At 36.2% G+C, this 16,633-nt stretch overlaps 2 protein-coding genes and 2 long non-coding RNA genes across 5 annotated transcripts; 2 read left to right on the top strand and 2 right to left on the bottom strand.

Annotated features, from left to right (window-relative positions):
* Positions 1-1,699: 1,699 nt before the first annotated feature.
* Positions 1,700-4,430, bottom strand: LOC130996126 (uncharacterized). The gene is made up of 7 exons (XM_057921632.1): positions 3,670-4,430; positions 2,832-2,918; positions 2,706-2,750; positions 2,500-2,595; positions 2,310-2,411; positions 2,012-2,166; positions 1,700-1,932 (listed from the first exon to the last, which is right to left on the bottom strand). The coding sequence occupies exons 1-7, from the start codon at positions 4,258-4,260 to the stop codon at positions 1,851-1,853; spliced, it is 1,158 nt and encodes a 385-aa protein (XP_057777615.1). The 5' UTR covers positions 4,261-4,430; the 3' UTR covers positions 1,700-1,850.
* A 1,356-nt stretch (positions 4,431-5,786) lies between these two features.
* On the top strand, positions 5,787-7,191 carry LOC130994130 (uncharacterized). The gene is made up of 4 exons (XM_057919165.1): positions 5,787-6,094; positions 6,205-6,313; positions 6,417-6,642; positions 6,731-7,191. Exons 1-4 carry the CDS (start codon positions 5,787-5,789, stop codon positions 7,189-7,191), a joined length of 1,104 nt encoding a protein of 367 aa, XP_057775148.1.
* A 3,666-nt stretch (positions 7,192-10,857) lies between these two features.
* On the bottom strand, positions 10,858-12,538 carry LOC130996124 (uncharacterized). 2 transcript variants are annotated; one of them, XR_009092406.1, is made up of 5 exons: positions 12,472-12,538; positions 12,149-12,238; positions 11,706-11,964; positions 11,455-11,616; positions 10,858-11,137 (listed from the first exon to the last, which is right to left on the bottom strand). It is a non-coding gene; the product is annotated as an uncharacterized LOC130996124 (long non-coding RNA). The 2 variants fall into 2 exon arrangements; XR_009092407.1 differs by lacking the exon at positions 12,472-12,538 and having other exon boundaries at positions 11,706-12,471.
* A 1,551-nt stretch (positions 12,539-14,089) lies between these two features.
* LOC130996122 (uncharacterized) lies at positions 14,090-15,141 on the top strand. The gene is made up of 2 exons (XR_009092404.1): positions 14,090-14,651; positions 14,844-15,141. It is a non-coding gene; the product is annotated as an uncharacterized LOC130996122 (long non-coding RNA).
* Positions 15,142-16,633: the final 1,492 nt, after the last annotated feature.

Here is a 16,633-nt window from a genome sequence, read left to right as displayed (position 1 = left end):
CGTTGGATTTGCCGCTAGAGCCCTCTGCTCGCGAGCCAACCCTTGCTCTTTGGCCGTCCACCATTTCACTCGCCATCTGTTTCATCTCTTCTATTGCTTCTTTCACGAAATCAATCTCTCCCCGCAACGAGGAATCAATCTTGTCAGCCAGCACGCCAATCCTTTCTCTAGCTTGTTCTCCATAATGTTCTGACAAGTTTCTAGCATGAAAGGATCTTCCAAGTCGGACCAATTTGTTAGAGTAAAAAGGATTGAAATAATCATAAGTACGAATGAAGATTAATAATCAAATTTGAGTTCAACAAGAATCCCATGAAAGAAAAACATTCTGCTTCCAAGCGCAAGCATCGCTCCTGATCTAGGTCAAAAGTTTGCATACCCATCCTGTAAGGAAAATGACCCTTTTATTAACAAGGCCATAACAAGCCCGTAAAAGACTAAGACCATAATAATAATAATAACTAAATTAAAATTATAAATCTCCTGCAGCCATTTGTGTTATGCACACACTTATCTTTTCTTCTATCGATGATAATATCACACTCTATCAGAGGGTCTCATTCGGTATAATGGAATGGATCGTTTGAATGGGGTAATTTAGAAATTCATATGCGCATTTTGCTTCAAAATTATTACTCCCTTCGTCCCCTAAAATTATGCATGGTTGACTCTGGCACGGGTTTTAATAAAAAGCTGTCTGTAGGAATGATAGTGGAGAAAGGGTCTCATAGTGAGGATATTGTTAAATAGATTGTGAGTAAATAGTGTAAATTAAAAGGGTAAAATTGTAAGAATTATGTGTGGGGTAGTATCCAAAAATAGAGTATGCATAAATTTGGAGGACGTGCCAAAAAGAAAAGGTATGTATAAATATGGAGACGGAGGGAGTATTTTGTATGTTGTAGTTTGACCATTTACCAAATTGGATATATTATTCGATTTATTCTGATACAATCTTAGTGAAATTATCTTGAAAATATAAAACAATCAGAAATGAAACTCCAGATACTTATATTCAACAGTTATTACTCCCTCCATTCCACCTCACTTGGCCTAGTTCTTTTTGGCACAGTTATTAAGGAGAGTAAGATTGTAGCATATATCTATGGAATCGAGATTGATGAGCCTAGTTCTTTTTGGCACAGTTATTAAGGAGAGTAAGATTGTAGCATATATCTATGGAATCGAGATTGATGAGAAACCTTTTGAATGTTGCTTGATCCAAGGACCGTTCATCACAGTCAAAATGCTGCATGGATCACTGTATTCTAGTTCTGACAGCAATTTTGGAAATCTTGCATGGACGGCGACGAAATGCAGCACAACGATGACGGGAGATGGAGAAGGAGATGAGGCAAGAAATGACGGCAAAGTAGGCAAGAAGAAGAGAGAGAGAGAGAGAGAGGAAGGGGCAGCTAATATTAGGGTTTAGAAGACCGAGTCAAGTCGTAGGTCGAACCAGTTATATGGTACAATAAATTGTACATGAGACCAACTCAAATAATTATAATGATCACTTTTTATACATTAATAGCCTATATTTATTTATTCATTTATTTTGAGCGATAACCCATATTTTTTATGAGGCTTCATTTGATTACTTATAAATTATAATCCCACAAAAATAGTTAATAAAGAAAACATCTTATCATAAATACCAACAATTACGCGCTCAAACAACTACCGGTTAATGTTGAAGTAAGTCTCCCAAACCAAACTACTTTCTTTTATTGAAAAAAATGAAGGCAGTAAACTACAAAACATAGGAGTTTTTGCTTCTCCATAGCCGAAGATAACCCGCATACAAATTGACAACTCGCATCTCACCATAAACAAATACAAGCACAATTCTACAGCAACAATTCAGCAATTTGGACGGCATTAAGCGCAGCACCCTTGCGTATTTGATCTCCACACACAAAAATGTCCAACCTATTTTCACAACACACGTTCATGTTGATATTAGTAGGCATCTCATAAACTAGTCGAATACAAATTGATTGGCACTTACCCGTAGTTCCCTTCCTGAGACACATCTTGCCGTATTCTTCCTACTGCAACATCGTCTTTATTAGAAACTTCTAGCGGAGTGGGGAAGTTGTTCGCTGCACGATCATCAATCACCACTACACCCGGGGCATTGCTAAGTATCTCTCTTGCCGTATCCTAATGGATTAATACGTTAGCACAGAAACAGAGTAGTTCTTGCACATTATTATTGGTAGATAACTGAGGTGCAGCAGCCAGCCAAGAACTAAAATCTGGCAAGCATCTAATAAGAGAAAATTATTTGAAGTAAATTTTTTTACCTCATCTAGAGGGGTCTTGAATTGAAGATTCACACTCTCAGCATGAGCACGCATGACAGGTACTCGTATACACGTGGCTGTAACTTTGACATCCTTATTGTTCTGCAGTGGATGATAGAAAAATCGCTTACATAGCTGATAGAGTATAGTAATCAAATAAAACCTTTAGAATTAAACCAAAAACTGTTACCCATATCTTCCTCGTCTCTTTAACTAATTTCATCTCCTCTTCATTGTATCCATTTGAAAGAATGGGTGCATTATGCGAGAACAAGTTGAAGGCATACTGTAGATGTAAGAACTCTATAAGAATAACAATACTGAGCAGACGAGGAGAAATGGTTTCAGAACCCGATAAGAGTTGCAATAGAAAAGAAGGAAGAGAGATTTGTTGACCTGCTGCCTAAAGATGTTACAAGTGGGCTCTTTGCCTTCCAGAACCTGTCAAAGAACAGGTCGTTTCATTCATCCACCAATAAGCTCACAGACTAGACCAAAACATGGGGGGAAATGGGAAAATACCTCACGAGTCTGCTGTTCCAGCTCTTCCATCGCTGCAGCGCCTGCACCACTAGCTGCCTGGTATGTACTGACAACCATACGTGTTACCTGCATAGCATAGTTGGCAGTATCCGAGAATAAGACATACATTCTCCATGAGAACACTTCTAACATATCGAGTCAAGCACAATAAAGGTGCTATACAAGTGCAACTTCGGACAACACGCCAGGACTTTGCAGCAAATTTTGAAGTTCTTAACTGAAGCAGTAGTCTAAATTGTGCCGCTTTTGTGAATCAAATAGCACAAACAATTACTTCCATGAATCAGGATGATTATAAGATACATCGTTTTGATCACTGACAATAGGCAACCTACCTAACCAAGATTCAAGAAAATGACGCTAATCAAGATTAATTAGCGTGAAGTAGACAAGGCACACAGTTATCAGAGATTGATCCACTTACAATCTTCATTCTAGCTTTCCATGTAATGATCCTTAAATCAAACAATGCACCTATACCACAGCACAAAACCTGTTCAAGACTATCACCCAGCAGACCCGGCATTCGACAAGTTACGATTTCAGGCCCAGAAACAGATACAAAATGCCTAAATTATCCCAAACTCCTTTTGCAACCAACAAAAATCCACCCCTACCTTATATTCATCTACTACAATTCAATCTTCAAATTCCACTTCAACTCAATGTTTGTTAAGGAGTTGAAGATTCAAAGCACGCAGTAAATTTTAATAAACATTAATCCTAAATCTAGATACACGCAGTTAGCTAAAAAGCATTCATTTAAGCAACTCTCTACATAAACAGCACAAAAATTGGGGAAATGGAGAAACCATACTTTTGCACGGCGATGCAACGGCGTGGCGGCCATGAGACAAATAATCGTGGAACAATTGGGATTGGCAATGAGCGCCCCTTTCCCACTCCCGAGCTTGATTCCCTCCATGGCCTCCGGATTCACCTCAGGTATCACGAGCGGAACCCCCTCGTGCATCCTGAAGGCGGAGCTGTTATCCACCACAATGGTGCCCTTCTCCGCCGCTATCGGCCCAAACTTCTTGCTTATGCTCCCGCCGGCGCTGAACAGGGCAATGTCGACGCCGTCGAAGCTGCTCTCCGTCAGTTCCTCGATGGTGTAATCCCGATTTTCGTAACTGACCGATTTTCCGGCGGAGCGTTTGGAGGCGAGCAGCTTGAGGGATCGGTAGGGGAAGTCTCTGTCGGAGATGACGGAGAGGAACTCCTGGCCAACAGCGCCGGTGACTCCGACGATGGCGACGGAGGGGCCGTCGTCGCGGAGGGACATGCGTACGGTGAAGGGGGCATTGGAGGCGGGAGCAGAGCGGGCAACGGGGAAAGTGGTGGTTTTGTGGAGGAAGGGGGTGGTGAGGTGGTGATGGGGGTGAAGGGAGAGTGCGGGGAGCTTCATTTCTTTGCGGCGGCGGATATTGGAAAATGGGTGGCGGCCTGTGTTTTCGTAGGGTTAAGAATTGAATAAGCGCCGTTAAATGGAGCGGAAACTGACCCGGTTGGCGGCGGATTCACAGTCTAAAATGTTAGACTCTCCCACCCAAAAATATACATAGTTGACTATGGCATAAGTTTTAATAAATAATTATTTTAAATATTAATAATGGAAAAAAGATTTTAAATTGAAGATATTATTAACTACATTATGAATAAATAATGTTAATTACAAAGATAAAATTATAAAATTACACAGATAAAATTATAAAATTATGTATGAATAATGTCTAAAATAGAATGATGATAATAGGCAAAACTGTCTCATTTCTTAAATTTTATAGTAAAAATGTCGCATCTTATAAACTGAAGCATTGTATGCCCAATTTTAAGTGAACTATCAAATTTAGCCCTTTGATGGTGATGTCTCTGCATTGATTTCAACGAAAAGTCTTACACTTTATGACAAAAGTTGTTAAAGTGTAAGAAAAACATTGACTCATGAATTTGAATACTGATTTTCGGTCATATATATCAGTCTTGGGAAAAGATAAAGATGGTGTACAAATTCAATATTAATTTATTTTTGAATTAAATCAAAGTTTTAAACATGAACTATGAAAAACGTCTTAATCAATGAAATATAAATATTAAAAATTAATATATTTGTTATTAGCACTCAAAACACACTTTCGTAGATTCCTAAGTCTAGCTTGCAGCTTGAAATATGAATGGCAAAATGAGATTCGTAGAATAATCTACCACATTTTGTTGTAGCTTAATATTTGACAGCTCTTCTAGCATTTTAATCTTTCACTCTTGTTCTTCTTCTTCAGTTTGACTTTTTGATATGGGCAACAAACTGAATTGTGGTGACTATTTCTAATTTGTGGATTTTTAAAACCTTTTGAACTTAGGTGTGTCCTGGACCTAGATTGGTGGTCTTGTGCTTGTGCAGGCTGTTTTCGTTGGGCGAGGGTTTCATCTCCACCAAAACAGATCAAGGTACTTACACCTATTTCATACCCATCGTGAATAGAAAAATTGCTCATGCTCCTGTCGTGAATTGCTGTGACTATTTCTTATACGATTCTTATGTCGTTAGTCTATGAGGTGTCTGGCTGCGATAATTTTATATATGAATGCGGTATGCAATTGTGATCGGCAGAATATTGTTAACAATGAATTGCTGTTATTTCCAAGTGTGTCTTTGAGTATTAACAAATATCGTGTCAATTTTTTTGGTGATTGAAGAACTATGTGTGATTTGAATATGATATTGAATTTGTATGCTCCTGAAGTTTGCCATTTGGGAAATTACCCAATTATGAGAAATTTGTTGGTAGTTTTTGAATTTGGAGTTCATGGCACATGCAGAGTATATGAACTGTCTTCAGTTTGAATTACACGTTATTCGTCTGTATTGCTTTGGGGTAAAGGTTGTCATTCGTTTGCAGACTCGTGTTCTGCGTTTGTTTGTAGTGAATCATAATGCCGACAGACGACGTTGAAACCCTGTTTATATACTTGTTGATGGAAGAGCAACTTCTCTGTCAAAAGTTGGTTTTATTATTGGTAGCTTACCACATTATGGTTAGGATAGCGTCATGCAAACGAAAGAGGGGTTCCGACCTGCCTGCTTTTGGTATTATTGAACGTATTCCTGCTCAAACCATGCATATGAATAGGCTTGTGGGTGTTAGTGATGTCGATTGTCTGTCGAACTTACGTATGGACCGCAACACATTCGGTCGTCTATGTACTTTGCTACGTGAGTTAGGGGGGTTAACGGATGGAAGGTACATTAAGGTCGAAGAGCAAGTGGCAATGTTTTTATCCATTCTAGCACACCACAAAAAAATAGGGTTGTTAGGTTCGATTTCATCCGGTCTGGTCAAACTGTGTCAAGATTCGTGCATCTCGTGCTGAAAGCAGTTATCAAATTGCACGAAGTTTTATTCATCAAATCCGTTCCCGTTCCAGACGATTGTGCGGATAGCAGATGGCGATGGTTCAAGGTAACTCATTTTCATACTTTTCTTCATATTTTAGGTTCAATTATTCTGCCTACTCATCTTAAGTTTCAAATGCCTTGAGAGTTATGTTAATTCTACTACGTAGGGTTGTTTGGGTGCTCTTGATGGCACGTATATAAACGTCATGGTTAGCAATGCTGACAAGCCTAGGTACCGGACACGGAAAGGGCAGATTTCTACTAACACACTCGCTGTTTGTGATCGTAATATGAAGTTCGTCTACGCTTTGCCTGGTTGGGAGGGTTCGGCAGCTGATTCGAGAATATTGCGCGATGCCCTCGTACGAGTTAATGGGCTGAGAGTGCCTAAAGGTATTACTCTTTGTTATCACACAACTTCTATGTACTTTGGAAATTAATTGCACCTGATTCTGACAGAGCAGAATTGGTAATGAAACAGGAAACTATTATCTAGCAGACAACGGGTACGCCAACAGCGAGGGGTTTTTAACTCCGTACAAGGGTGTACGATACCATCTTAAGGAATGGGGACCGAACACAGCCCGACCGCAGAATGCAATGGAGTTATTCAACCTACGGCATTCGAAGGCACGAAACGTCATTGAACGTGCCTTCGGAATCATGAAAATGCGTTGGGGGATATTGAGAAGTGCAACCTTTTATCCCGTGAAGACTCAGGTCCGGCTTATCATGGCTTGTTTCATTCTTAATAATTTCATCCGTGCGGAGATGCCCGACGACCCAATTGAACACGAGTTTGACAACGCAGCCACAAATGAGCAGAATGATGCTGAGATTGAGGGCGATTTCATCGATGTAATCGAGTCCTCTCCGGCCTGGAATGCAGAGCGAGATGCAATTGCACAATCCATGTGGAACAATTATGCGAACAACATTTGAACTGCTTCCTCCATGCATATTTTAGACTGAACCTTGTCTTGTTATTTGGGTTGTACACATTTGCTATTGACCTTATTAGAAGTTGTGTATGCTGATTGCTGGATATGTGAGGCTTTTAATATAATGGGTTTTCTGTTTATATGCTTGGATAATGAGCTGCTTGTTAGATATCATTGGTGCTTGTCAGTAATATAGAAAGAACTTCAACAGGGGATATGAATAGTTTGTTGTGTATGCTTTACGGTAGAATATGCTTAATCGTGTCATTGTGCTTTAATATTAGACTGATGGGCATCAAAATTGTTTTGGTTTCAGATATATGGACAGGCATCCTGCGCTGGACTATAGTTGCAAGCGCGGACGGATGTTACTAATGTGTGCCGGCCCGAAGGCTCAAAACCCAGGAAGGTGGTACTATAAATGCCCTACAAGGAAGGGTCACGTAGGAGGCTTTTTTTGGTACGACGAATACCATTGTGGTTTCCCAGGAACAGTCCCGATTACAAGCTGTTGTTCAGCAAGTACTTACCAACCACTGGACGAGAAGCACGCGTCCAGCCCCGGAGTTGTAGATTCTCCGCAGCCGAGATCCAACACTCACGTTAGAGTTGGCCCAATGGATGATGTCCAAGTTCCTCTTTTCTATGTGTTGATTCTCACTCTCGTTTGTGGGGCTCTAATTGGGAAGTTGTTGATATAAGTTAGGCTGTTATGAATTTGGATTAAGAACATTTGTGGGCTCATTGTGTGTAGTAGATAGGTTGCTCCCATTATGTTGGACACTCTTGTTTAGGATTTTGCGTTTATGGATTATTAATCATGTTGTTGTTGGATTTTAAATCCTCTTTTGTGAAAAATTATTATATAAAATGGCTGTCTATATATTATATAAGCAAAGCCATGTGTCCTAATCTTAGGACCTTGCATATTTCACCCCTCATCAGAGTTGATAAATCATATTGCTTCCATGCAACAATCACAACACGCTTGATAGCAGATGCCAACATTCTTCAAACAAAATACCATTAGTGAGAAATTAGTACCAACAAATGAGAGAAGTCAAGCTCCTTGTGTGTGATTGAGAATTCAATATAAAATCCTACTTATATTCTTAGGCATTTTATCAAACAATTGGTGAGCAATACCATATCATAGATCTTTAAATAAAAGGAAAATAAAAACACAATAGAGAGAAGAACAGTTACTTTGATGGATAGCTTTGGTACGGCAACGACGACGACGGCGAAAATTTCTCTCAAATTAAGCTTGTATCTTACTTGATTGTAGTAAAAAATAAACCTTTCAAACCATGTTTTAGAGTGGTTTCCTGACTTGATTGTAGTGAAACGTTTGTGAGATTGAGAGAATTTTTAGGGGAATAGATTGGTAAGGATGAAGCAGAAACACTGAATCTCTCTCAATTAACTTATTTGCACACTCTAAATCTCTACCATCCGAAACAAAAATCACGGAGCGGGATTAGGAATACAGGAGCGGGAAGTATTACCGTGACTGAGGGCAGAAAACGCGGCTGGGTGAATTGGGAGTGATTGAGAGAGCCGAATTTTGTGTTAGATCCACGTAGGCTAAGGGATTGAAAAGCTGGGATTTGAAGCATGCCACGTAGGCTAAGGCTTAATCGTATTATAGAATAGATCATTCCGCCAATTAAATGTAGATTTTTAATTTAGAGAGCAAGAGCTTATTCTTGTATAAGTTTTATTTTGATGAAATCTTATAAAAATACTATGAGGTGATTTATATGAATTCTTCACTCGATTGAGATTATTATAAATTTGATACATGATTAAAGATTTCTAATATATTTTAACATCATATCCTCTATTGTTATTTATCTAAATTCTTCATTTATGTATTACTAATTTCATAATTTATCTATTATTATTATTATTATTATTATTATTATTATTATTATTATTATTATTATTATTATTATTATTATTATTATTATTATTAATGGACGAACATAAACAAATAAAGTTTGTAGAAATGAAAAATATATTTTTATTCCCTATATAAATAAAATGTATGGATTTATTTTATAAAAAATAAAAATAAAATTTTAATTATTTTGATAGACATAAAATAAGATTTTGTTGTAAAGTAATCAGTTTATAGAATTTGTGCCTTATTATGCAAACATGTAAATCAATGACCGGACCCGTTTATAATTTACATATACGTGCATGTCTCAATTCAAACTTAATTTAAAATTAATTTTATTGAAAATTAAGAATATATATATATATATATATATATATATATTCATACAATATAATATATTGCAACATATACATATAATATGTACGCTATTGAGAAATATAAAATTAATAACAAATATACATCTAATCACTAACACTCAATTAAAATAATTTATCGTATATAGATTATAATTTTTTTCTTATCAGACATGTAAATCTAATTTTTATCTAGAAAAAATAAATAATAAAATTTATTAATTTAGATTATATGTAATGTTAATATTATTATATATATACATTTATTATTAATTATATTTATTATGATTAATGAATCTTTATATGGAATGTAATAGATAATTAATTAATAAATGATGAAGATTATATATGGTAAATTTTGAAATGGTGAGATTTTAGATATGCCACATAGGTTAAGGTTGAATCCTATTATATAATAGATAAGAATATATATATATATATATATATATATATATATATATATATATATATTCATACAATATAATATATTGCAACATATACATATAATATGTACGCTATTGAGAAATATAAAATTAATAACAAATATACATCTAATCACTAACACTCAATTAAAATAATTTATCGTATATAGATTATAATTTTTTTCTTATCAGACATGTAAATCTAATTTTTATCTAGAAAAAATAAATAATAAAATTTATTAATTTAGATTATATGTAATGTTAATATTATTATATATATACATTTATTATTAATTATATTTATTATGATTAATGAATCTTTATATGGAATGTAATAGATAATTAATTAATAAATGATGAAGATTATATATGGTAAATTTTGAAATGGTGAGATTTTAGATATGCCACATAGGTTAAGGTTGAATCCTATTATATAATAGATGATAAAACACAAAGCAAGACATAATAAAGCAAGAGAGATGCTAATTACGAAAATTTCAACATTATTATTAAATTTAATCAAAAGATAATATACATAAGCATTGATTAAATATATATTTAGATTTAAAATTTGTAAATAAAATTACTAAAAATGACATGCATAGACAAATTCACTATATATTTCATAATTCTAACTTATAAATGGGCCAGAAGTAAATAAGATGTTCATGTTTTGTATTCTAACTCATGTTTTGGGCTCTGAAAATATATTTGGGCTTTTCACCAAATTACTAACTCCAAAATTTTTAATTAACAAATTTTTTATTTAAATAATAAATCAAATAAAATTTTAGTTTCCTAACACGTTCTCCCATAAATCTCATTCTTTAAGAAATATACATATATTCTCATTCAATTAGCAAGAAATTCATATATTCAGTGTATAAGCTGCCTAACATAGCAAATGATTATAGTTATAGCCAGACAGAAGAAATCTGATTCTTCATAATGATGTTGGTAAAAAAATTTACATTGCTTGCTGCATATGCAGCCAATGAACTCGGTAAGCATCAAAAATATCATTTTTCAGAAATGATACAGGCAATCTGTTCAAGAAAAATGAGAGAACAGAGTTCATGGAGAGAATTCACCTGGAATGTACAGTTTTTAAAGTCCACATACTCAATCGAGGAATTTAGTTCAAATAGAATCAAGAGGGGGCAGTTAATGTTTAAAGCCAAGTTCCTCTTTCATTCCTTCAGCTCTCTTCCATTCTTGAGGACCATTCCACAACCACAAAAGCTCTTTATTGCTTCACCCCATGTACTGAAACGAAACCAACAGGAAAAAGGTAGCAGATGGATACAATGGTAATGGAATTATACATAGTCATTCAAGCCCAAATTAACTATTCACCAACGTCAAAAGGAAAAAGGAAACATACCAAACCACTACTAATCTAGATGCCAGACACAAAGTAGCACAACCAAAATTGAAAATTTACTCACAAAAATCGATCGAAAAACAATATATTCGTTTACCATCTAGCCACACGCAAACATCTATACTTCGCAAATCAAACTATACACCACACGAAACCAAAAACAAATCGTGAAAAATAATAAAATTGGCCCAATAAATACCTGCGCTGCAGGAAGTGGGAGGATCTTTCTGCAAATTCTTTAGTTCCTTTAAGATACGTTTCGAAGCCCTAGTTCAAGAATCAGATCTGCCAAATTGAATTCAAGGGCAAGAAAATGAAGCCCACAGACAAAAATGAGAACCGCAGATGCAGAACCGCAGTCCTGAATCATAAAGCAAGTCACAATAAAAATGAAGCAGAGAAAATTAAAGAATTTAATGAAGTAAAATTGAACATATAAATGAAAATCACCAAATAAGGCTAAAATCAAGCACACGGGGAAAGATAGAGACATTGCCGGCGCCAGGGGCACAATGGTTGCTGTTGCTCGTCGACGGAGGCGGAGGCTACACGACGGCGATCTGGATGAGCGCGGCTGTCAGATGAAGCATGAGAGGAAGGAGAGCACGATGGTGCTGCTGCTGTTGCCGCCAGCGGTAGAAATCACGATGGCAGATACCCAAAAAACACACACACACTTTGCTCACCTAAATAGACTTGTTCCGCAGTCCTGAATCACAGAGCAAATCACAATAAAAATCAAGCAGATAAAATTGAATGATTTAATCAAGTAAAAATGGAACATATAAATGAAAATTCAGCAGAGATGAAAATCAAGAAGACGGCGACAACGGCAGCCCAATGGTTGTCGTTGCTCGTCGACCAAGCAGAGAGGCGGAGGTGACACGACTGACCGCAGTTGTCCGATGAAGCAGGAGAGGAAGGAAAGGGCGATGGTGCTGCTGCTATCGCCGGTGAACGATGCTGATGTTGGCAGGAAGCGGCTTCTCGCAAGAAAGAGTAAAAATTAGGAAATTTTGTGGAAATTTATGTACGAACAAATCAAAGGGAGACCAAGGAAATTGAGAAATGAGGGTGAAGGTGGAGGCGGTAGAAGTCGCCTTATTATGGTGGCGAGGTGAGAGGATGAAAATGAAGAGGAGTCGTATCGAAGAAGAGAGAAAAAATGTGCAGAGAACAGATGAGTCTTTATCTCGAACCCAACAATAAAGCTTACCTCGATTTGTGTGTGCCTACTTTGCTGCACATGAAATAAAGGGAATTACCCAAGTGATAAAATAATTGGCAATATGCATTGGATAAAAGCAAGTGTGACTCGGCGGGAAACACGTTCTCCCATAAATTTCTTCTTAATACGAGTATTAGTATAGATAGATAGATAGATAGTTTCTCTAATTTATGTATGTATTATTGCCCAGTTTATTTGAAATAATGTCATTGGTGCTAATAAAAATAATGAAAATCGTGTATGTTTTATACACATATTGTTTCATAATATCATAGCTTAAAAGAAAACACCAATATGAAGGATTTAAAAAAAAAAAAAAAACAATAACTCGTGAATTATTTTGTTACAGTTTCCTACTCAAACATGTAATACAAAATGTCTCCTATCACTCAAACATATGTAATAAAAAATAACTAAGTAAATAATTTGAAAGTCTGTCTCCCATCTAAACGTGTAATAAAAAATATATGGGCCGGTCTTGCATGCGGCGGTCGCACTCCAGAGCGACGGGTCCGCCCCGACCCGACCCGTGCCCAGACCCGAAATCCTGAATCCTAAATTATTACATTTGTTTATAATAATTATTACTTTTAATAAGCATGAAATATACATTTGTTCGCACAAATGTATACTTATATAAATATAGGTATTTACCTTCATTTAATATAAAGTATTATATTTTCTAAACCCTAAATTCTATAAACTAAACCCTAAACCCTGTAAACTAAACCCTAAGCCTGAACACTAAACCCTAAACCCTGTAAACTAAACCCTAAGCCTGAACACTAAACCCTAATAGGAGTATTTACTTTTAATAAGCATAAGATATACATTTGGTCGCACAAATATATACTTATATTAATGTAAATATTTACCTTCATTCAATATAAAACATTATACATATCAATATACATTTATATGAACAAATGTATATATTATGTTTATTAAAAGTAACAATTATTATAAACAAATGTAATAATTAGGAGTATGGGTCAAACCCACGCGGGTCAGGGTTCCGGGTCAGGAGGGCGGGTTTGAAGCCGGGTCGACCCGTCGCACAGGTGTGCGACGGTCGCACCCAATAATTGGCGAAAATATATTGGTAGAGTTTGACTAAAAAATTACTTAATTTGGAGCAATGGACTAATTTTCATAATTTGAAAATGCGAAGTACTATTCATGCAGCTTATTTAATTAGGAAAAAATTACTTAATTTTTTTTGAAAAAAATAGAATCTGTCCTTTTAAATTAATAAATAGTCAAGTTTTTAAATTTTAAAAATCTTATAATACTATTCATGCAGCCTATTTAATTAGGAATTTTTAAGTTGTACTTTTATGAATTAGATCATGTTTATTTTTAATTGTATAGATAAAATATATCAATTATTTAATTAATTAATTAATTAATTAATTATTGTTTGTAAGCGAAGATGAATCATTGAATTTTCATTACTACTTTCCCAAAAAATTACTAATAAATTAGGTGCATGCATCTTCAATAATAAAATTGAAATTGTACAGTTTATTGTCATTCATAGTCCATGATTTAAAAGAATACTCATTCTATAACCCTTATTAGTTATTACTATAATTTTTCAATTTTACCTATATCGAGCTCTGTATTAGAGTAACCTAGACAAAATGTATGTTTCCCCCAACACTATTCTTTTAGTTAGGAAAATCTAACCAACCTCATAATATTTTGTTTTGTCTTAGCAATATTGAGATCCCAGTATACTTGAGGCTTGGACCTATTAAATTTGGAGAACTCAAAAAAATATATGCCAATTCTGGCCCGTAAACTTTTTTTTTTGAAGTCACAAAAAGCCCAACTAAAATAAAAAGAAACAACAATTAAGAAACAAACATTAAGATCCGAACAACTAAAACCTAGATCTAGGGCCGTTTTTTGTTCTCACTCTCGTCTCCTCCCTCTCTCTCGCATCGCATTCTTCTGAGCGCCGCTCTCGGTCTCTTTCACTCTCTTTCTCGTCTTCGGCCTCTCAGTGCAGCCGCCGTCGCCGGCTCCCGCGTCTCCCTCATCTCCTCATCTTTCGATGCACCGCCGCCCTCGCTTGCCCAACCCCATCGTCTCTCAGTCTCCCTCACCGCCGACTCGCCCTGCCTCCCCGTCCTGCGTTCGCACCAGTAGCCTCTGTCCAACAGGTAATAATATAAAGCCAAAAACAAAATATATTCTGTAAATATTGCTGTAGCATGAAAAGAAAAAACTTGAGAGCAACATTTTGAATCTATGCTCTTTTAAAGCAATTTCCACTCTGGCAACTAACAGTATGGATTTAATTATGAAGAAAACAACAGTTGAGAAATTCATAGCTAATGAGCTGCTATTTATAGATTGTAAAAACAATTGGCAGATTAAAATTCAAATTTAGGCTTCACAAATTGGAGCCAAAACTAGGTGGAGGTGCACCAGTTCCGGAGCCAAGTGAAGAAAAATTTGAAGCTGCTCGGAAAAAACTCGAAAGCCGCAGAAATTCCAAAAGAAAATAGCTATAAACCAGGTTTTCCTGTTGCTTCCCATCTTTTATGGTGCACTCGAAGTTCTAGTTTCTCTTTTTGAAGCACTTGTATTTATGAATATGACTGCATAAGGCAACTATTTTATATATGAATTACTTATATTAGCTATACATGCTGCAAATTGGAGCCAAAACTGCTTCAATGCGATTACCCAACGGACAAACTCGAGCAATATCCATTGGGCTAAAGAATGTAACCACTCCCCCAAAAATCTATGCTTTAATATTAGGTATAGATAGATTATACAATAGTGTGGAGGGCAAATAGGGAAAATCGGGAGAAGTTGGTGTGGAACGAAAAGTTTTGGTATTTGGCGATGCCTAAACCCAAGCCAAAGCCCTAACCCCTCTCTCTCTCTTTCTCTCAAAATTCAATCTTCACAGGCTTTCTATAGTCAATAAGCACACCATGGCCGCCTTCGCCGCCAGATCAGCCCTTCGCTCCGCCGCCCGTAGCGCCACCGCCAGAATATCCCCCGGCCTCAAGCCTAGGGCTGCTCCCTCTCCATTTCGCATCTCATCTCAAAGTCCGCTCTGCGCTCGCATTTTCAGGTTCCACTGCCGCATTAGGGATTTCACCCATTCCCTTTCAATTCTTATTTTCTGAATTGCTGATTAATTATTGTTTAAATTTAGGTCTCCCGTAGAGATGAGCTGTGTTAGCTTAATGTCTATGTTGCCGTACCACTCTGCAACCGCCTCCGCCGTGCTCACTTCCATGCTATCTGTTGCGCCTCGCGGTCACGGTTGGAGCATTGAAGGTGAGCTCTACTATGCTTTCGTAGCTTTAATGCTCTGAATTCTGTAACAGTTATGGAATTAGAATTAATGACATCTTGATCCTATCATTTTCCGTGAGTAAATGATTTGAGGGAAATCGAGGCATCTCAAAAGAAACTATGATATTTTGCTATTAACTTCAATGAAACTCAAATTATGTTGTAGTCATGATCCATTAGGTTATCAATGATCCTTTCTGAATTAAATGTCAAGAGGAATAAGATGCATTTGTTTGTAAAGACACAGACTAGTACTTTGCCATGTCTTTTCCATGGTCAATTTTAAATTTTTGATCATATCCGAGAGCTTGTTTCTATGGATAGATTATCGCGCTTCTAATTGTTTTCACAAACTGTTGTCGATATTTAGTATTGTACAATCATCCTAATACATTGTGTTCATCAGATTCCAACGATGATGTATGATGATTGTTGGATTGTTCGAGCGAAGTTTTAGTTTCATGACCACTAGGAGATTGTCTGATAGGTAGAGTCTCATGCAGAGAGTTCTTAATATTTCGTGATTTTTGGTATACAATGAGCTCATCATATTTTAGAAAGTAAACTTTTTAGTTAATTTCTTTGCTGAATCAAAATTCTCGATGTTTGTAACTTTCCTTTAACATGTGAATCCTCAAGAAGTTCACCTGAGGCTGTTTTGTAGTGAATTTTGTAATAAGGTGAAATCTGCAAGTATGGTAGTTCCTCGATTCTTTATGTAAAATACTTATTGTCTTCTATTCTTGTATTGCTTCAAGACTTGCCTTGTCATGACCTTGATAAAAAAGAATAGAAAAAATAAATAAATGCTAGCATAACCTTTTGA

This window comes from Salvia miltiorrhiza, chromosome 7, assembly GCF_028751815.1.
Source record: "Salvia miltiorrhiza cultivar Shanhuang (shh) chromosome 7, IMPLAD_Smil_shh, whole genome shotgun sequence".
In the NCBI taxonomy this organism is placed as follows: domain Eukaryota; kingdom Viridiplantae; phylum Streptophyta; class Magnoliopsida; order Lamiales; family Lamiaceae; genus Salvia; species Salvia miltiorrhiza.
The sequence above is the reverse complement of the archived record's forward strand: the minus strand, read 5'-3'. Positions and strand labels throughout refer to the sequence as shown.